Here is a 20891-nt window from a genome sequence, read left to right as displayed (position 1 = left end):
CTCCTGGGTTTAGGATGTGCAGTCCCTTCAGCTCCCCCTTGGTAATTCTCCATCTCAGGGGTCTGTGGGCTTCCTTCATAGCAATTCCCACGTTATCGTCATCTCTGTATCATTTGTCTCTCTCACTGGCCTGTAAGCCCCATGAGGGCAGGGACTTGGGCTGTACCCTCAGCACCCGGTGCAGGGCCTGGTGTACAGTAGGGCTCAGTAGAGAGTTGGTGAATGAATGAATGAGTTCAAATTAAATAAATGCATAATGCCTGGTGGCTCAGTTGGTTGGAGTGTCATCCTGTGCACTGAAAGGTTACAGGTTCGATCCCCAGTCAGGGTGTGTATGAGAGGCAACTGATTGATGTTTCTCTCTCTCTCTCTCAGGGTGTGTATGAGAGGCAACTGATTGATGTTTCTCTCTCTCTCTCTCTCTCTAAAATTAATTTAAAAATATATTTTAAAAAAAGAATATAAGCCCCATGAGTACAAGGACCACATCTGTCTGGTTCATTGCAACCACATCTAACAAACCCTACCACATAGTAGACACCCAATATATATATTTCTTAAATTAATTAGTTAATTGTGTAATTAATTGTTTAGCCTCTTCGATTCTCCCCCAAGAATGTAAGTGAGATGAGCCACGGGTCCAGGTCTGTGGCTGTTAGCTCTGTATCCCTGTTGAATTAGCACAATACCCTGCAGAGTATCTGCTGGATGAATAATAAAATGAAAAGGGCGGCAGGAGTCGACACGGTGGGGAGGACGGTGAGCCATCCCAAACCCTGGCGTTGGAGCTCAGACCAAATTTTATTGAAAACTTGGAGGGTCAGGGAAGCCCGGGGGCACCTGGCTACGGAACCCCAGAAGGAGGACTGTGTGATCTGGAAGGTGGTGGCAGGGCAAGGGGTGGGGATGACTGGGGCCTTGACCAGAAGGGCTAGGTGTGCCCTGCTGAGAATGTGGCACGAGATGTTCTTAAGCAAGGCACTGGTGCCATGAGGAGTGCTTTCAGCACAGCAGAGAAAGAGAATAGAATCTCTGGATTTCATGGCCTTAAAACACTCAGCGTCCCACCCACACATTTGAAAAATGAGGAAACCGAGGCTGTGAGAGAGTCGGCAGCAGGCCTGGGTGGACGGCGGGTGAGTCCTTGCTGGCGTCCACTTGCTCAGGCCCCCATCGCTCTCCCAGGGGAGGAGCTGCGGAGGGGATGGGTGTGGGAAGGGAATCTGGGCGGCACACAACCGGTCCTGCCGCTCCAGAGGAGCCAGTCTGGCTGGAGCCTGGCACCGTGCTCTCAGCTCCCAGAGCCTGACTGCCTTCGTGAAAAACCAGGCCGACCCGAGGAGGGTAGCTAGAATTTATTCTATTGCCGCATAATGACAAGCTTAAAAGGTTCATCATCATCACTCTCACCCCCAACATCAGTGTCATCTCCATAAAGTATTTCCTGGTGATTGTTGGAGTCCTTGTAGATTGAATGAGGGGGGGGTCTCAACAGAGAGTGTGGGGAAGACCTTCCATCTCCAACAGCCAGACTCAGGGCCATTCAGTCCAGCCCTGGCTGGGCATTCACCCACACTGGGCCTAGAGCTAGCTAGGCTGAGGGGAAACAACACTCCAGCACGCAAGACCCAACAGAATGTGGTAGGAGCCATACACTGGTGCACAGTCCTGAGGAATGTGAACTTCATTCACGCTGACTCAAGCAGGAGTCAGAATAAAATATCCATGCAGAATATTTTCGTTAGAATTAGATTTGTTTGGCTATATGTGCTAGGGAAAAAAGTAAAATAAGAGAGCTTAAGCAAGGTGGAAGTTTAATTTTCTTTCACTTACAAGAGTTGCAGGGTTAGGCAGTCCAGAGCTAGTAAGGCATCTTGCCTGGTATTAGGAATCAACACCCTTTCCAGTTTATTATTATTATTATTATTGTTATTATTATTGTTATTGTTATTTTAATCCTCACCCGAGGATATTTTCCCATTGATTTTTAGAGAGTGGGAGAGGGAAAGACAGAGAGAAATATCAATGTGAGAGAAGAACATCGATTGGTTGCCTCCTACAGGAACCTGACCAGGGCCCAGGCTGGGGAGAAGCCTGCAACCGAGGTATGTGCCTTCACCGGAATAGAACCCGGGATCCTTTGGTCTGCAGGCCGGCGCTCTACCCACTGAGCCAAACCGGTTAGGGCCACCCTTACCAGTTTTTTAATCTTTCATCCCCTGCAATATGTTCTTGTCCTCGTGGCCTTTCTGGTTGCTTGAAGCTCCAGTCATCACACCCACATCCCATTAGTAAGATGAAGGAAGGGAAGAAGTCTGAATCCTTCTGGTACCTCTCTGGAGGCACCTGCTGTAGGAGACAGGAAACCATAGGTCTTAAATATTTATTGAATTTCATCCTAGGCATTGTATCGGTCATTTTCACAGTTGATTTTCATTTTAGCCCCTTTGTCTCCTTTGTATGTTTTGCCCTTTTCCAGATCCATCTCTGGATACATTTCCCCCCAGATGATTTTGTTGTGTATTGGCCATTGCTGTAAACAATTTAAACAATAAAAGTAACTCAACGTAATTTCCTCCACTGAGAGATAGACCTCCCATTTTAGTGAATATTCTTCTGGACATTTCTCTCTGCACTTTCTACCCCTTCCCACCTCTGCCATTACCACCCTGGTCCAAGTCACCCTCATCTCTCACCTGGACTATTGCAGGAGCCTCCTATCTATCTCCGGCTTCCATCCTCACCTGCTCCGGGCTATTCTCAATCAGTCGTGAAAGTGAGCAGGTTTTTTTTTTTTAAATTGAGGTAATAGTCACATAACATAAAATTAACCATTTTAAAGTGACCGACTCAGGGGCATTTAGTACATTCATAATGTTGTGCAAGCACCATCTCTGTCTAGATGGAAAACACTCTCATCGCTCTACACTAAAACCCTGTACCAAAGAGCAGTTCCTCTCATTCTCCCTTCCCGTCTCGCCCCGGCAACCACCAGTCTGTTTCTATGGATTTATCTATTCTGGATATTTCCTATAAATTAAATCACATAATGTGTGACTTCGTGTGTCTGGCTTCTTTCGCTTAGCGTCTTGTTTTCGAGAGTCATTCATTCCCTTTTATGACTGAATAATATTCTGTAGTTTGTTTAACCGTCCATCCAGTGAGGAACTTTTTGGTTCCCACTTTTTGGCTACTGTGATTAGTGCTGTTATGAACTTTTATGTACAAGTATTCGGTGTGTGTTTTTTTTCAGGTTTTTTCGTTGGATCATATGGGGGGAATAAGTTTTTTGAAGAACTAAAACACTTCCAAAGCAACTTCACCATTTTACATTCCCACCAGCAATATACAAGGGTTCCAGTTTCTCCACATCCTTGCCAGCCCTTGTTATTTTGGTTTTTGGTTTTTACTATAGCCATCCTCATGGGTGTGAGGTGGGATCTCATTGCAATTTCGACTTGCATCTCCCTAATGACTAAGGATGTTGAGCATCTTTTCACATGTTGTTGGAGAAATATCTAAAAATCCTTTGCCCATTTTAAAATTGGGTTTTGTTGTGCTTGTTGAGTTGTAAAAGTTCTTTAATGTAGTCTGCATATTAGACCCTATCAGATATGTGACTGTGAATATTTTCTCCCATTGTGTATGTTGACTTTTCACTTTATTGATAATATCCTTTAATGCACAAAAGTTTTAAATTTTTTATTTTTATTGATTTTTAGAGAGAAAGGAAGGGAGAAGAAGAATAGAGAAATAGAAACATCAGTGAGAGAGAAACATCATTGATCAGCTGCCTCCTGCACGCCCCCTACTGGGAACTGAGCCTGCAATCCAGGCATGTGCCCTGACTGGGAATCGAATCGGTGACCTCTTGGTTCCTGCTCTGATGCTCAACCGCTGAGCCTCACCAACCGGGCAAAGTTTTAAATTTTTATGAAGTCCAGTTGATCTATTTTTTTTTCTTTATTTGTCATGTCTAAGAATATATTGCCAAATCTAAGGTCATAAAGATTTACGTCTGTTTTCTTTTAAGAGTTTTATAGTCTTAGCTGTTATGTTGAAGTCACTGATTTATTTCCATTTATTTGTGTAGATGCTATAGATGCTATGAGATAGGGGTCCAACTTCACCCTTTTGCATGTGGATCTCCAGTTGTCCCAGTACAACTTCTTTTTTTAAAAAATATGTTTTTATTGACTTCAGAGAGGCAGGGAGAGAGAGAGAGAAACATCAATGATGAGAGAGAATCATTGGTTGGCTGCCTCCTGCACACCCCCCCCACTGGGGATTGAGCCCACAACCTGGGCATGTGCCCTGAGCAGGAATAGAACCATGACCTCCTGCTTCATAGGTCGGCACTCAACCACTGAGCCACCGGAAGGGCCATCACAACTTCTTGAAGAAACTATTCCTTTTTTTCATTGAATGGACTTGGCACCCTAAAATAACTTTGCCATAGATCTATGTATGGGTTTATTTCTGGACTCTTAATTCTATCCATTGTTTCTATATTTATCCTCATGTCAACACCACCTTGCTTTATGTTATAGTAGGTTTTTAAATCAGGACGTCTAAGTCCTCCAACTTCATTCTTTATCAAGATTGTTTTGGCTATTTGATGCCTCTAGCAATTTTAAATGAATTTGAGGATTGGCTTTTTCATTTCTGAAAAAGAAAGCCATTGGAATTTTGATAAAATTGCATTATGTCTGTAGATTGTTTGGACATTATTGCCATTTTAATATGGTCTTCCAGTCCATGAACTTGGGATTCTTTTTTATTTATTTGTGTCTTTTTTTAATTCCTTTCAGCAATGATTTGTAGTGTTCCATGCACAAGTCTTTCACCTCCTTGGTTAAATTTATTTCTATTGTTTTTCCTTTGGATGCTATTATAGATGAAACTAGAGGCTCAGTGCATGAAATTCATGCACTGGGGGCGGGGATCCCTCAGCCCAGCCTGCACCCTGACCACCTTCCTGAAGGAGCAGTGCCCCCTCACTCACACCCAGCCTAGAACTTCCTAGTCATTTGCTCTGCTTTATATTTCCCCATAATATCCTCTAATAGCTTTACATGCTTGTTTATTACCTATATCCTTTCACTAAGTTGTAAATTGTTCATTGATATTCCTCTAGCCCCTAGAAAGGTGCCTAGCACATAGGAAACACTCAATAAGTATCTATTGCATATATCCTATATAATAAAAGGCTAATATGCAAATCCGATCGGTGGAACTACCGGTCGCTATGATGCACAATGACCACCAGGGGGCAGATGCTCAACTCAGGAGGAGCACTGCTCAGCCAGAAGCTGGGTTCATGGCTGGCAAGCGCAGCGGTGGTGGTGGGAGCCTCTCCCGCCTCCACAACAGCCCTAAGGATGTCCAACTGACAGGCCTAAGCCATCAGCCAGACATCCCCCAAGGGCTCCCAGACTGCGAGAGGGCACAGGCTGGGCTGAGGGACCCCCACCCCCTGAGTGCACGAATTTTGTGTACTGGGCCTCTAGTGTATATATATATGTGTGTGTGTGTGTGTGTGTGTGTGTGTGTGTGTGTAATTTTTCATGCATGGAATTAAATTATTCATGCTATTTTGTAAACTGGCTTTTGCACCTTTTGTCTTGGCATTTTCCTTCTTAGTAAGTGGAGAGCCCCATCATCCTTTGTAAGAACTGCTGGGACTCCATCGCATGGATGCCCCAGAATTCCTCCAGCGGTCCCTCTGTGTGGACACTGCAGTGACCATCCTTGTGCGCCTCTTTGCTCCTCATTCAGTTCTGAGTCTGACACTTTAAAAATATCACGTCCCATGAGGCAAGGAGACATTTCTTGCTCCCTAGTCCTCTTTTAATGATCTGAGTGTATTTTATTTATTTTGTTTAGAAATGTTTCTAAATTTTTCTCTCCTATTAGAACCCTTAGTTAGGATATCCCAGCCACTGGTATTCGACTTTTTTAAAAATCTTTTTTCTACTTACAGGCCATTTAAATTAATGACCCATGTCTTCAATAGCAAACAGTCTAGTTTGACCAAGCTATAAAGGTATCCTTTTCAAAAAGAAAGGTACTTTGTTGGAGATCTTCCATTCCTGTTCTTGGGGAGGTCTGGCACTGGTCCCCAGAGGGAGACACCTCCAGGGACTCTCAGCATGGAGAGATCCCAGAGCTCGGGGAAGGCCCCAGGGCTGCTGCCGGAGGCTGCCCGGTGCCGCCGCGCTTGCACTCCCTGTAATGGACGCTCATGTGTTTGCAGGAAAGGTCTGGGTCCCCAAGCAGAAGCCGATGGATCCCGTGCTGGAAAGTGTGACCCTGGAGCCAGAGCTGGAGGAGGCCTTGGCGAACGCCTCCGATGCGGAACTCTGTGACATCGCAGGTGAGCGGCGCGCCACACGCTCCCGTGTCCTCCAGCAGGACTTGACCTGCGTCTGCAGGGAGCCGTGGGCGGTTTATTTCAACGTGAACCGCCTCTCTCTCTCTAACAAGGACTAGAGGAGACCAAGAATATTAAAATGGAAGTCCATCATCAAAAACCAAAATGAGGACAATAGAGGTAGAACCACCTAAACTCATTACACTATGGAACCATGGGTTGTTGCCATGAGAGCCCCTCCCAGAGGGATGTGGAAGCATCCTGGGGTGGGGCTGGGGCTGCATGGGCCCCGCTCCCATCTGCATCAAATCCTGCCCATGCCACCTGGGAAGAGAGAATGGGGGGCGAGTGGAGGGCAGACAGAGGACTGTGGGCATCCCAAGCTTGGGAGGTTCACAAGGGCTGGAGCAAAGCCATCTGATTTTACCACTTTGCACCCTCAGGAAACGCCTATCTCATATTGTACAGCACTCTCCCTCTTCCTGTGTATTGCCACATGATCTTCCCAAATGGCCCCTAAAACTCCAGCAGGTGGCCTGATCTTCAGAGCCCTTCACCACCTCAGCATCTCTCCTTACTACTGTCTAGTCTCTGCCCCGCATGCCCACCAAGAGTCAGATCTGGCCACACCAAACAGTCTGCATCTCCCTCCACCCCACCCCCATCGTGCTGTGCTCCCTGGCCAGGGGGATGGGTGGTCTTTTGATTCTGCAGACTTGGGGGCTATTAACCATCACCACCCAGATGATGACAGGAGGGTGGGTAGGACGGGGAGAGACTCAGACAAGTGGGAAGGGAAGAGGAAAGATGGGGTTGACTCTGCCTGGCTGAGGTTGAGGAGGAGTCAAGGAAGGTTCCAGATTGCCAGCTCCAGAAACTAAGTGGCTGTTGGTGTCGTTAATGAGCGTATATTAGTCTGCTTGAGCTGCCATAACAAAATACCCCAGGCTGGGTGGCTTAACAGAAGTGTATTGTCTCACGGACTGGAAGTCAGAAGCTCAAGGTGGCGGCAGGTTTGATTTCTTCTGAGCCCTCCCATTGGCTGGTCAGTAGTCACATCTCACTGCGTCCCTCTATGCTTGTGTCCCCTGGTGTGATGTGTGTCCTACTCTTTTCTTCTGAAGACGCCAGTCAGATTAGACTAGGGCCCACCCTGAAAGCCTCATTGTAACTTAGTCACCTTTTCAAAGACCTTACCTCCAAATACAGTGACACATTCTAAGGTCCTGGCGATTAGGACGTGAACCTTGGGGTTTTGGAGGGACACAATTCAGCCCCTACCAGTGGCAGAGGAGCAGGCTCAGGGGAACTGCTGAGTTCAGTTTGAGACCTTTGGAGTTCAAAGTGCCTGTGGGCCACCCAGGCGGGAAGAGTTGTCCATGAAAGTCTTGAATTCTGCAAGGGATCCACACTGCAGCCCTTGTGGCATCATTAGCATGGAGATGTGGGCATCATTAGCATTGCCAAGCTCCAGGCAGAGGGCATGACAGGAGTGGGGCCTGGGGGTGTGCAGGCAAGTGTCCTGGCTCGGGTAGAAGCCTTTGAGAGGTGAGGGCCAGTTAGCCACAAATGGGCTGGGAGCCGAAGGTCAAATCACAATGGACAGAACCTAATGCAAGAGCTAGGGAGACAGAATGAGGGTTTGGGGCTCGCCTGAGACGCAGAGGTGTGTGAGGCTGGAGGCCAGGTGAGGCCACCAGTGCTGGGGGACTTGGTCTCCTGCCTCATCGCATCCTCTGGCTTCTCGTGGGTGCTGTGGGTGCGTGCTGGTGGCATTTGTCGCAGGGGATGGGAGAGGGAAAGGGGGCGGCTGTCATCTACAGTGGAACCATGTGGGGAGGGACAGTGAGAGGACTCCAACGTGCAGGAGGGTGACCTTAGGTGCTGGTGGCCAAAGCCAGGTTTCAGGGACCAAGTGGCGAATGCAGAAAGCCAGTGTGTAGACTGTGAGTCCAAAACACCCTTCCCTCAGGAGGCAGGGAGTTTGGGAAAGACCAAAGGACAGTGGCTTGAAGGGTGTCAGGGGCCGAGAGAGAAAGATTTCCATTCCACTATGAAATACAGAAGCCGTGAGCACCCACCCAGCCCTGATGGAAACAAACACTTAACTCAGAAAACGTAACCGGTTTGCTTTGAAGTTCAAGTTTTGTTTTGTCAAAACCACACAAGTCATACTAGATCCCACATCATGCCCATGGATTTCGACCGAACCGTGTCCCTGATGGGGGTCCCCTTGACTCCCGGTTAATCTGTGCAGCAGGGAGGTGGGTGGCTGACATCCTTGTGCAGCACCTCCACGCTGACTCACCCCGGAGCTGTTTTTGTCCTGGTCCTTCTCCCCCCGATCACCCTCCGTGACATCACTGCCCTCATTAGTCAGCTCAGAGGGATTATCAAATGACTCCACTGTCAGAACCGCCAGCTTCTGTGCCAAAATAGAACTGCAATATTGGGCCGAGTTTCTGTGTTGATTTCTTGAAACTGTTTCTCTTTATTTTTGTTGGCGTGGCTCATTATTATTATCTGTTCATGATACCATGCCCTTCCCATGCCCGGAGAGGAGAGGGGGAGCCGTAAGTCGCCGCGGGTGTTCACCGGCTCAGCGTGGGCGCCTGTCATTGTGTATCAGCCATTTGAAGGTGACGGTGTCTCTGGGGAAGGAGGGGCTGAACAGATGCTGACCTCCAACGCCGAGGTCCCAGGTGCGCTGGGCATTGCTTCCAATGCCTTGCTGTTTATTTATTGATGACAACACCCTGTGAAGTAAGATTCATTGCCCCCATTTTACAGACGGAGAAAGTAGGCACCGTGAGGTTAAATGCCTTGCCCGTGGGCGTGGAACCCAGGCAGCTTGGTGCGATGGCCCACTCGCATCAGCACCAACTGGTGCAGCCTGGATAAAGCCCTCAGGGTTGGAGGGCACGGTGGACACAGACGGTGGGTGGAGGGGGTGCCGAGTCTCCCGGAGTGGCTGGGGGAAGATGGGACCACAGTAGGAAAGGCTCTGTCTGTCTGTTTGTTTAATCCTCACCCGAGGATATTTTTCCATTGATTTTTAGAGAGTGGAAGAGAGAGGGAAAGACAGAGAAAAATATCGATGTGAGAAATATTGGTTGCCTCCTGTATGAGCCCAACCAGGGCCCAGGCCGGGGAGGAGCCGGCAACCTAGGTACATGCCCTTGACCGGAATCGAACCTGATACCCTTTGGTCCACAGGCCGACACTCTGTCCACTGAGCCAAAGCGGCTAGGGCAGGAAAGGCTCTGGATGCCACATTCCAGCGCTGACACCTGGGACTAGGGGAGTGCTGGAGAGGTGAATGAAAGCAGGGGTGTAGGCAGAGAGGCAGTGGTGTTTAGAGGATGGGGGGGGGGTCATAGAAGGCAGCCCCCAGGTAAGGCCGATGGCCAGGTGGAGCCAGGGACTGCATAAGAGGTGGCTCCACCGAGAGACCAGCTATTCCTAGTGCTGGACCAGAGGCCAGAATTTCAAAGATGCTGCAAGAGATGGAGGCAGGGGGCAGGACATCTTGCCGGAGTGCTGGGTGTGGCTGACCCACCAGAGGCAGGGATGGAAGGGTGGGGGGTGGCTGGGCCTTCCGAAGGAGGGGGTGCATGGAGCCAGGAGGTGGACGGGTCACCAGAGATAGAAAAGTAGGGAGAGGAGGGCATCACCTGGAGCCTTCACACCTCAGCTCCCAGGCAGAGCACTCCCATAGGCTCACCTCCGCCAGTCACACATTCACGCACTCCGCGGCCGTGTATCTGGCCTCCCCTCCGTGTGCCAGGCGCTGGCCGGGCCCTGGTAGAAGAAAGCAGCCTGGTGCCTGCCCTCCCAGAGCCGCCTAAGCCAACACTGAGGCCAGTGGGAAATGACAGGTGAGAGTGAGTGTCGCAGAGGGAAAAGGACAGGGTGCAGGAGGGGGCTGGGCTGCGTGCTGGGGAGCTAAGGCCAGAGACAAGCTGATCCTGAAGGAGGAAGGGCAGGGTGAACGGGGGAGCGGAGGCGGCCCCGCTGAGCCGCTTGCTTTGCAGATGCACATGCACGGGCTTGGCATTTGGTGCTGATAGGAACAGGTAGGACCCCCAGCAGGCGTCACATTGACTCAGGTGTGACACGGGTCAGGCAGGGCCTGTGAACTCTCATTTATTCACTTGTTTTCATGTTTGTGCGTCATTCATTCACTCATGGAGTCACGTGCATTATTGAACTCCCACCGTGTGAATGAGTCAGACCCAGTCCTTGCCCTTGGCGGGCCCAGGACGTGATGAGGACGGCGCAGAGGCATGTCAATTTTAACGTGAAAAGCGTCGCCACGGGGTGGGGAACACTTGCCTCTGACAGTACTGAATTCTTGGCGTGTGGCCTTGGGCTGTGGCTTGGGGGCCCCTGGGAGTCACCTGCAAGCACTTGGCATGATCGTGCCTCCCCTTCTCAGTTAGGGATGCCATCCTGGCTTGCCTTTGGGGACCCTTCAGATGGGACGGACCCAGAAGGAATTGTGGGTAGGGAGACTCGCCCTTCAGAAGGGCCAACCCCAGGCAACCCCAAGGGCCGTTGGCACCCCCTGGCTCTTGTGACTCTCAGAGGTCGTCTTAGGCAGAGCCCCCTCCCCAGCTTCGGGTGCTCTTTCATGCCCGTAGGCTCCTGCTGTAGGAGAGGCAGGGTGCGGGCATTCAACTGCGCCCGGTCCTGGGCCAGAGCCAGCTTCTCCCACCTGTTCCTGGATGCCTGCGTCTGCCCTGCGCCAGCCTGAGCCGTTGGCCGCTGGACAGGCCAGGGTGTGTGCCGTTATCTCTCTGCACCCTTAGCGGAATTACGAGCCGAGTGAGCCCTGCCAAGGCAGAGAGGGGAAGGAGAACTTGATGTTCTTTTTCAGAGTTCAAAAATAGTCCTTTTTGAGTTTTGAGGAAGATTTGACTTATTTTAAAAAACTCACATTCCCCAGTGCTAAATCCAGCCTTGCCAATATCTACCAGGAACGAAGCAGCAGGCAATGCTGATGTGCTGTTTTCCTTCATCACTCACGCCTCCCTCCCTCCCTCCCTCCCTCCCTCCCTCCCTCCCTCCTCCCCTCCCTCCTTCTCTCCCTCCCTCCCTCCCTCCCTCCCTCCCTCCTTCCCTTCCTCCCTCCCTCCTCCCCTCCCTCTTCTTCTCACTCCCCTCCCTCCCTTCTTCTTCTTCCTCCCTCCTTTTTTCTCTCCCTCCTCCCCTCCCTGCCTCTTTCCTTCCTTCCTTCGTTTTTTTCTCTTGGATCCCTACTTTCCTCAGAGTTCTTCTTAGGCCTGCTATTGGCATTCATTACTTCCTAGAATACATGTTATCTGTTTTTAGGATTTTGAAGTAGAGGGGAAGTTTAGAACTTTAGAAGTGCTGGTGACCTAGCGCATGGAGGCGTGTGTGTGTGAATGAAAGCTAACTTAGAAGCCAGAGAGTCCTCACTAAATGGTCTCTGACAAACCATTTCCTCTCGAGCCTGCTGGAAAGTGGAGGGTCCACAGCGCCTGCCCTGGAGGCTTGCGAAAAATCAAACAGGATAAAATGATGAGATGTGATGTGGCTGTTAAGTGCTATGTGAAGGTAAGAGACCAGCTTTCGAACACACCCCATTTTACAGGTGAGAAAACTGAGGCCCAAAAAGCAGACGTGACAGGGTCACCCAGCAAATTAGTACCAAGGCCAGACTGGAGCCCAGGTCTCCTTCCTCAGGTCCCCGGCACATTCTGTAACCTTCCTGCCTCTGCCCTCCTTTCTGGACTGTTACAGGAAGCTGTCATCCGAGCACAAAATGTATTTTACATTTTCCATCTCTCTATACACTCTCAGGAAGACCAGTCAGCCACGTGCAGCCATGTCTGTCCTGGGATTCCCAGGAACCTTTCCAAACTGTTCTTCCAAACCTGCAGTCGCAGCAGCAGCCCAGAAGCTCCCCGAGCCGCTCCCTGTGTGGGAGCTGGGGGGGCGGCTCCAGAAGGCGATGCACGGTGCTCCGATCCACCTGCCGCTGACTCAGGCCTCAGCTCCCACTACCCACGTAGCCACAGCCCAAATAGAAGCCCAGAGGGCCTGTAAAATGCAGATGCCTCTCTCCCTACCAGTTCTCCTTAGTGATGAGCAGGCAGGTCTAATTTTAGCAGAGAAAACTCTTAGAATGTGAGAAACAGAAGGGACTTGGAGATCATCTCATCTTGTGGCTCTCAGCTCCCACTGAACATCAAAACCATCCAAGGTGAGATTAAAAAATATACCTCCAGAGATTCGGATTAGTTGGTCCAGGGTGGAGCAGGGATATTGTCTCAAAGTTCCCAGGTGAATTGTATGTCCAGCCACGATCTTGTCTCACCCCTTCATTGGACAGAGAAGGCTGAAGCCTGGAGAGGGAGGGGACTTGCCCAAGGTCACACAGCATTGGGGGCATAATCAGGACCAGTCCTGACTCTTCCCTAAGGGCCCTGGTATTTTTTTTTTTCTAGCTAGAAACCACGTCTCATGAAATGGCTGGGGGAATTTTTAAAAAGCATCAGCAAATAATATTTACCAAATGCTTACTGTATTCTGGAAGAGGAAGAAGAGAGGGAGATTATATTCTTTCCTGGCATCTGGAAGTCTATAGCCCAGTAGGGGAAGGACACAGATACGCAGATATCTCTAACTCCTGGTATACTATGTGCTGGGATAAGGACACCAGGTGCTGTGGGAGAACTAGCAGGGGAGAGGGAGGAATCCAGGAGGACTTCCTGGGGGAGGAAGTGTTATTCTAAGTCTTGAGGGATGGAGGGGTAGAGTAGTTAGGTCAAATGCAGGATGCTCAGTTAGATTTGAATTTCAGATAAACAACAGGTAAGTTTTTAACATAAGTAGCCCAAAGACTAAATGAGACCTACGTATACTAAAACATTTTTCATCTTTTATCTGAAATTCCAACGTAACTGGGTGTCTTTAATTTTATGTGCTACATCTAGCAACACGACTAGGGGCATTTCAGCAGTGGGCGCTGCAAATGAGAGAATTGACAGCAGAGTGGGGGTGGGGGGAGAGAAGCAGGAGAAACTACTGAGCAGTGAGTGTCCCTGGGGCAGAGAGGGTGTGCGGGAGGGACGGGCTGTGAAAGCAGGGCCAGCCCAGGGAGTGCTGGTGAAGCCAAACTCTGGGGGTCACAACCCACCACCCACCCACCCACCCCGATGACTGCAACAGCCTCGTGGTCCCCCCATGTCCTCCCCTCCTGCTGTAGTTAGTGCTCCAGGCAGCCAGAGTAACACACTGAACTCGAGTCAGGCCAGCTCATGCCCTGCTCAGGCCTCCAGTGGCTTCCCAGGCTGCACCTAGAAAAAGACCCCAAACTCCTTACCCAAACCTAGACCACCCTGCAGGATCCCACCTGACTATGGAATACAGTCTGCTCCCAAGCGTTGTTGGGAGGATTCAGGGGGATGGTGTCAGGCGGTGTCCCCCACTTTGACGGCCCCTTGAAACCACCTGGGAAGCTTTTTACAAAGGCAGATATCTCGGCCCTCAGCCCCAGAGATGGTGGTTTAATTGGTCTGGGGAAGGCCTGAGTGTCAGGAATTTCTAAAGATTCCCCAGTGATTCCAATACACAAACAAACGAGAATGGCTGATGTGCAGCGTGTTCTCTGGCCCAGAGCGAGTGGCACCCCCGACGTGTCCAACTTCACCTCAGCCCGCTCCTGGCCCTGCACTCCCCGAGCCTAGGGCTTTCCCACCCGCTGTTCCCTCTGCCCACAATGCTCTGCCTCCCTTCTCTTCACTGGGCCAACACGAACTCATCACTCCCATCCCATTCTCCCAGAACCGTGGTCGGCAAACTGCGGCTCGCGAGCCACATGCGGCTCTTTGGCCCCTTGAGTGTGGCTCTTCCACAAAATACCACGGCCTGGGCGAGTCTGTTTTGAAGAAGTGGCGTTAGAAGAAGTTTAAGTTTAAAAAATTTGGCTCTCAAAAGAAATTTCAATCGTTGTAGTGTTGATATTGGGCTCTGTTGACTCATGAGTTTGCCGACCACTGTCCCAGAACACACTGAGCTTCTCCCTTACCACACCTGCCTTACACTGTGCCTGTTTTTAATTGTGTGGGTCCCTGCTTAGCGGCTCTGTCCCCCGCAGACAGTAAGCTACACGGGTGGGGACCCTGTCTTTCCTGTTCCCCGCTGTCCCCCTCGCCCCTGGAGCTGCACACATGAGGTGGGCACTCAGTAAACGTTAGTGAGTGAGTGGATGAAAGAATGACTTGCGCACAGGTGTGATGTGGTCAGATCTGCATTTCCAGAAAGATGTTTCTGGCTGCTCTGTGCTGAAGCTGGGGGGTGGGGCCAGGACACCAGCGGCTACACAGCTGTGACAGTACGGCCAAGAAATGGGAGAGCCTCAACCAAGACAAAGGTGATGGAGCGGGAGGTGGGACCCACGAGAGACACTGGTTAGAAGGGTGGGGACTGGGTGAAGGTGCCTGGGCTGAGGTTCTAGCCTGAGGGACAGGCAGGGTGACCAGATGGAAGGAGATCCAAAGGAAGAGGCTGTTGCTGGGGAACATGAGTCCTGTTGGCCACGTTGGGTTGGATGTGTCAGTAGGACATCAGGGGACATCTAGGAATCTGAGGCCGGGGACTGGAGAAGTCTAGGCTGGTGACAGAGATTTGACATTCGTGCAAATAGAGGCAAATGACATTTAAAAGTTTTCGTGCATGAGTTTCTTGCCATTTCTGGGAGCAAGAATTTCAAGGGTGTGGAAGGTCCGTGCCCGGGGGGCTCTTCTGTCTGAGAGGGGCGAGTCATGGGCCCTTCCGTGTCCCCGCAGCTATCCTGGGCATGCACACGCTCATGAGCAACCAGCAGTACTACCAGGCGCTGGGCAGCAGCTCCATCGTGAACAAGGAGGGACTCAACAGTGAGTACGCAGCCCCCCTCACCCCTCCTCATCCCCCCAGCGAGGACACCTGGGAAGGGAAGTCGTCCTCATACTGTTTGCTTCCTCCCACTCCTGCTCTTTGGCTCCTGGCGGAACTTTTACGTTTTTACGTTGCCAGATCTATCCACCTTTTCCTTTTGCTCCTCCAGGGTTTACGTCTTGTTTACAAAGGGCTTCTCCATCCCAGTGTTATTGAAATATCCTCCTGTACTTTCTTCTAAAAGTTGTAGAGGTTCACTTCTTCTCTGCAACTTCTTAATCCACCTGGAGTTCATGTTTGTGTGCGGTGCGAGGCGAGATCAGAGTTTCATTTTTCAGTGGATACCTCATTGTCCCAACACCATGATTTATTTGCACAGCGTCTTCCCACCGCTGGTGTGGGACTCCACCTTGATCCTACGCTTCCGTGCGTCCACGTGCGTCTGTCTGTCTCGGGTGCCTCTCCTGTTCCACGAGTCCGTTTGTCTCTTCCTGTGCCAATATTGCACTGTCTTCATTGCCCCGGCACCTTGTTCCAAGCTGGCGTTTGGACCCAGAGAGAAATGGGGGTGCCCAGAGAATCACGAACACACACCCCCCGTAAGGCTTATATATATGTCTCTCCCACCCAGGCTTCCTTTCATCCCCACAAGAACCCCTGTTCACAGGCTACAAGGCGAGGACCCCGAGGTGCAGAGAGTTTTAAGGAAGTCACCCACTTCTTGCAGGACATTAAAGACAATCCAAGCAGGGCCCACCCCCTCTACCTGTCCCTGAACTCTGCTTCCTCCTGGGCGTGCTCGTGTGGAGGGAAGGTGACCCCTGTGTCTCTGTCAGACACCTCCCTTTCATGGGTCACTCTAGGTGTGATTAAACCGACACAGTACAAGCCTGTGCCCGACGAGGAACCAAACTCCACCGACGTGGAGGAAACGCTGGAGCGGATAAAGAGCAACGACCCGAAGCTTGAAGAGGTGAACCTCAACAACATCCGGGTAAGTCCCGGTCTTCCCACGGCACCTGAGGGGGAGCTATGGCCTGGTGTCACCGTGATGCCCACAGCCGGCTTAGTAGCACAGAGAGGACGGGCCTGTGTGGGCTCCGGGCCCCTCGGGGTCAGGAATAGGGGCAAAACCTTCGGGGGGAGGGGGGGTGGACAGTGCAGACGAGCACATCCCGTGGCCCTGGTTTGTTTCTGAGGACTGACATCAGGCCCAGATGTTCATCCCGGACCAACCCAGCTGCCACTCGGGAAACCCGCCCTGTTACTCAAAACAGAGCCTCTCTGAGAGAAGACCGTGAGCCACACACACTTGGCTGCGCAGGATCCACGGCTGGAAAAGCCCGGTGCCCACCAGGCCCGCGGGGTCCCCCAGCCTGGGAGGTGCCGCCCGGAACCACCGCTGCGCTGTGTCATGCTCCCTTCAGCCTCGTTCTGCAGCGGAGAGGGGGCTGTGGGCCCAGAGGTCTAAAGCCGTACGCCACGCTGTCAGCCATCTCTCTCCAGGCATTTCCCGTGTGACCCCCACGGGCACAGGAGGGACAGATGGACAGGCAGCCCTGTGCTGGACAGGCTGCAGGGGAAATTCAGAAGCAGCCCAGCTGCTCGCCCACCTGCTCAGCCCGGTGGCCAGGAGGATTGGTTCCGGGAGGGGGTGGCAGCAAGACACGAAGCGGGCCCCTCACTCCAGGCTCCTCTTTCCTTTCTTCTCCGCTTTCCTTTAAGTGACTGCCAGCCCCGCGGCACAATCAGATTGGAAACCTGCGTCCGTCCGGAGTGTTCTCCCCCACCTGCCTCCCAGGCTCTGTTCCCATGGGAGCTAAAGTGACGCTCTGAAACGAGAGATCCATTAAGACACAGCCAGGGCCTCCAATGCCTGCCATGTGCCAAGAGGGAGACACTGGCCTGGTTCAGATCTGTGTGTCCTGGAGTGGATGGCAGCTCCGAGGGCATGGGGTGGGACCCCGCCCCTTCACGGTGGGGCCTCCGCAAGGGCTCGGCCTCCCCAGGCCTCATTCTCCCCTCTGCACATCAGGCAGCTGGACTAGATCAGTATATTTCACCTGCGGAAATAAAAAAATATATATATGCCAGACCCACTCCCCTCCCAGTTTCTAATTTTATTGGTCTGGAGCAGGCCCGAGCTTCAGCATTTTGTAAAAGTTCCCAGGAACCTCCGTTGTACGTCAGGGCTGAGACCTCTGGGACAGATTTCTCTTAAAGATTATCTAGGGCACCCCCTACCCTCCCCCCCAACACACACACACACACACACACACACACACACACACACACACCTGTTTTCCAAAATCAGGCCCAGAGAAGGGAAGAGCCCTCCCAGAGTCACCGAGCAAACCGGAAACATTGCCACTTGCTGGGGCAGAGGCCAAGCTCCTGCCCACCCCCGCAGCCCAGGCCCGAGTTCTTGGCCCAACACTCCTCCGCACCCACTGCCTTGCTTTTTCCTCCTCCTCTGGTCTCTGTGCGCACAGAGGTAGGGGTGGGTCCTGTCTGAACTTCCAGGAAGGGTTTCTGTCCATCTGTTCACCAGAAGGTTCTCCCCAAATCCCAGCTACGTGGAGCTAAACCGGAATCCTTTGCCCAGTTAGCTTTTTGGTCAGAGATTTGCTATAAATCAGGCTGCACGTAGGTACACCCACCTGCCTGCCCAGCCTGCCGCTGGCAGGGGCCGCTGGTCACTGCCGCCTTTCTCTCTGCAGAACATCCCCGTTCCCACCCTCAAGGCGTACGCAGAAGCCCTGAAAGGCAACGCGTATGTGAAGAAGTTCAGCATCGTGGGGACGCGGAGCAATGACCCCGTGGCCTTTGTACGTACCTTTCTCCTCTGCTGCCTGGAGGGTGGGTGGCACACACACAGGAGGGTTGGTGCTGTGGCCTCGGGCCTGGCCATCTCCCACTGAGGAAGAACCTCGCGTGGTGTGGTGAGGGGCACCGGGCGAGAGCCGGGAGAGGACGTGGGCAGAATGGCGGGTACCCAGGCACCACCGGTACGTTATCCTCGTTCATCTCCACCAGCAACCCCTGGTCCCGGAAGGGCAGGCCTCCCCACTTGGCAGATGAAGAACCTGGGGTGCGGGAAGCTCAGGAAACTTGCTTTGTCCAAAGCTGCAGAGCAAGTGGAGGGGGGAGCTGAGATTTAAATGCAACTCACGTGGACCCTACAGCTGGATCTCTGCTTTCAGCATGGTTTGGACAAGGGCCTGCCCCACACTGCGCCTCGGTTTCTCCATCTTTAAAATCATTGTCTTCCTCAGTGGGTCCTGATGACCAATTTTATTCATTGGTGTTTTTTTTTTTATATATCTTAAAAATACTGTGGTTCAAATGAAATTGTATTTATTATAAAGTAGCCTTCAATTTTTTCTTTTTACACATTCAACACAAAGGCGGAAGTCAGCCCGTCCGCACCCGTATACTCACTCTGGATACTGGGATGCTCTGGGCCGGCTGGTAAATCAGGCCGCTCTGTATGTACCCCCACTGCCCGCCCCAGCTCTTCTCCCACCCACCCCTGACGCCCAATCCCTTCCCTCTGGTCCAGCAAACAGAGCTGACACCTGGCATGGCAGTGCCTCCGGCACCTGCTCAGCCACCAGTGTGTCCACTCGGATCAGCCTGTGGACTTGCCTGTGGTTATTAAATATTTTGATTGGCAGGCCCAGGCAAGGGGGATGCTGGGAGAGAACCCAGACTGGGTCCCTCCCCTCGGGAGGGTCACAGGGAAAGCTGACCTGCACCCTGGGGGTGCACGGCAGGGCGAGCTGAGCGGGGAGTGATGGTCTCAGTAAGGAAGGCTTCCTGGGAGTGAGCCTTGCGTGGGGTCTCAGCAAGCAGGGCCAGTGGGAAGGGCACTCCTGGCTCAGATCGCCATTGCAGACAGCCAGGCCCACGGGTGTATATCCTGGCCCGTCAGCTGCTGGTTGGTGTCTCCTTTCCTCTGCGACACACTGTTTCCGCCAGCCGCTAATTACTTCATTTCCTTCAGAGGCGCTGCCCGTCATCTGCGCCCCAGGCCGAACTCCGCCCAGACGTGCTGGGGCTACCTGAGCCCAGTGGGTGGTTTCCCAGGCTACTCTCCCTGCTCTCTGCCGCTCAGACCCAGAGAACAGCGGCTCCATGGAATCCCAACAGGGAAATAGAAGAGACAGTGAGAATATTTGGGGAGGCCGGGACTCCACCTGTCGCTCAGTGGACAGTGATGAGGACCTGTTCCGTGCTGAGCGCTGGGATGAATACAGTGATTTCTCAGCCCACGGAGGGTAAAAAGTGTAATGGCAGAGACAACATCAATATAAAAACAATCTAAACCAGGGGATAGCAGTGCCATGAAAGATTGTGGATAAAGTCCATGAGGTTCAATAAGACAGGCCACAGCGAGCTAGCTGTGTCAGCAAGGCCCCTCTCGAGAAGGGGGCATTGAAAATGACCTTGAAGGACGGGGAGGGTTTGGATGAGTGAAGCAGAAGGGAAAGGGCATTCCAGTCGGCAAGGACAGGATGAGCAAAGGCTACACAGTGGGAGAGCGCAGGGCGTGCACGGGGGCCTGGGAGTGGCCCTGCCATAAGGGAGCAGCGAGAGCTGAGGCTGAAGGGGAGAGAGGAGAACCTGCCTCCAGTAGAGGCTCCGGGAGGGGTTTGGGAGCCATGGCAGGGTGGAGGGGAGGAGAGGCGCCAAGCTGTGCTTGGTGAAGGGAGTGTGGCGAGCCTGGTCCCTAGCTTGAACAGCAGAAGTGTACAAGGGACTCTTGCTCCCGGCAAGTTTCCCTCGGTGTTTTAGGTTTTACCCAAGAGGGGCGCCAGCCTTGCTCAAGGGACTCACAGGTAACCCTGGCTTTTCTCCCGTGGCCCAAGGCCCTTGCTGAGATGCTCAAGGAGAACAAGGTGTTGAAGACCCTGAATGTGGAATCCAACTTCATTTCCGGAGCCGGGATCCTGCGCCTGGTGGAAGCTCTTCCGTACAACACTTCCCTGGTGGAACTGAAAATCGATAACCAGGTAAGCTGGGCAAGGGTCTCCTCGAGTCCTTCGCCACAGGACGCTCGCCGTCCTGCGCTTTCCTGCGTGCTGCTGGAGGGAGCAGAAGCTGCTGATTATAAAAGCTACAGAGCCCAGCTTCAGGGGACCTCCACCACGCTCATCCTCCTCCTTCATTCCCACCAAGGGCTCTGGCAGCTTTCGCTTGTGTTCCCCTAGTGACGGGGAGCTCACTCCTTACCCGGCTACCCTTTCTTAGCTCCTGTAGAAATTAGCTCCCTTTACTAGTAAGTCCTGTTTGTTGGGCTTAATTCCATTCTGTGCTACACACAGGACACATCTGTTGCACAGATCTTATAAACCATTGGAATCTTCCTCTCCAGGCTAAATATCCCATTTCCTTCCATCACCCCCGCCCCACACTCAATGGGTTTTTGAGTCTCCTTACCATCCAAGTTACTCTTTGGGTAAATTCTGGTTTGTTTTTATCCTTATGGGGTTATCGTTTCTCTATGACTTCTGTGATCCAATCATTTATTTTCAGGGCAACTCTTTCAGTTCTGACTTTTAAAACAGAGCTAATAACCATATCTTACAGGTTGGATATCTTATGTGTT

The 20891-nt window shown here is 51.9% G+C and overlaps 1 protein-coding gene across 3 annotated transcripts in view; it reads left to right on the top strand.

Annotated features, from left to right (window-relative positions):
* TMOD1 (tropomodulin 1) overlaps nucleotides 1-20891 on the top strand; it is a 73271-nt gene that overhangs the window by 35995 nt on the left and 16385 nt on the right. For all 3 annotated transcript variants that reach the window (XM_079790564.1, XM_079790565.1, XM_079790566.1), the window contains 5 exons: nucleotides 6257-6376; nucleotides 15190-15279; nucleotides 16144-16274; nucleotides 18001-18108; nucleotides 20152-20295. In XM_079790564.1, coding sequence (XP_079646690.1) covers nucleotides 6257-6376; nucleotides 15190-15279; nucleotides 16144-16274; nucleotides 18001-18108; nucleotides 20152-20295 — 593 coding nt within the window. The remainder of the gene's footprint in view (nucleotides 1-6256; nucleotides 6377-15189; nucleotides 15280-16143; nucleotides 16275-18000; nucleotides 18109-20151; nucleotides 20296-20891) is intronic.

Source organism: Cnephaeus nilssonii (genome assembly GCF_951640355.1).
Source record: "Cnephaeus nilssonii genome assembly, chromosome: 14".
Lineage (NCBI taxonomy): Eukaryota > Metazoa > Chordata > Mammalia > Chiroptera > Vespertilionidae > Cnephaeus > Cnephaeus nilssonii.
The sequence above is the reverse complement of the archived record's forward strand: the minus strand, read 5'-3'. Positions and strand labels throughout refer to the sequence as shown.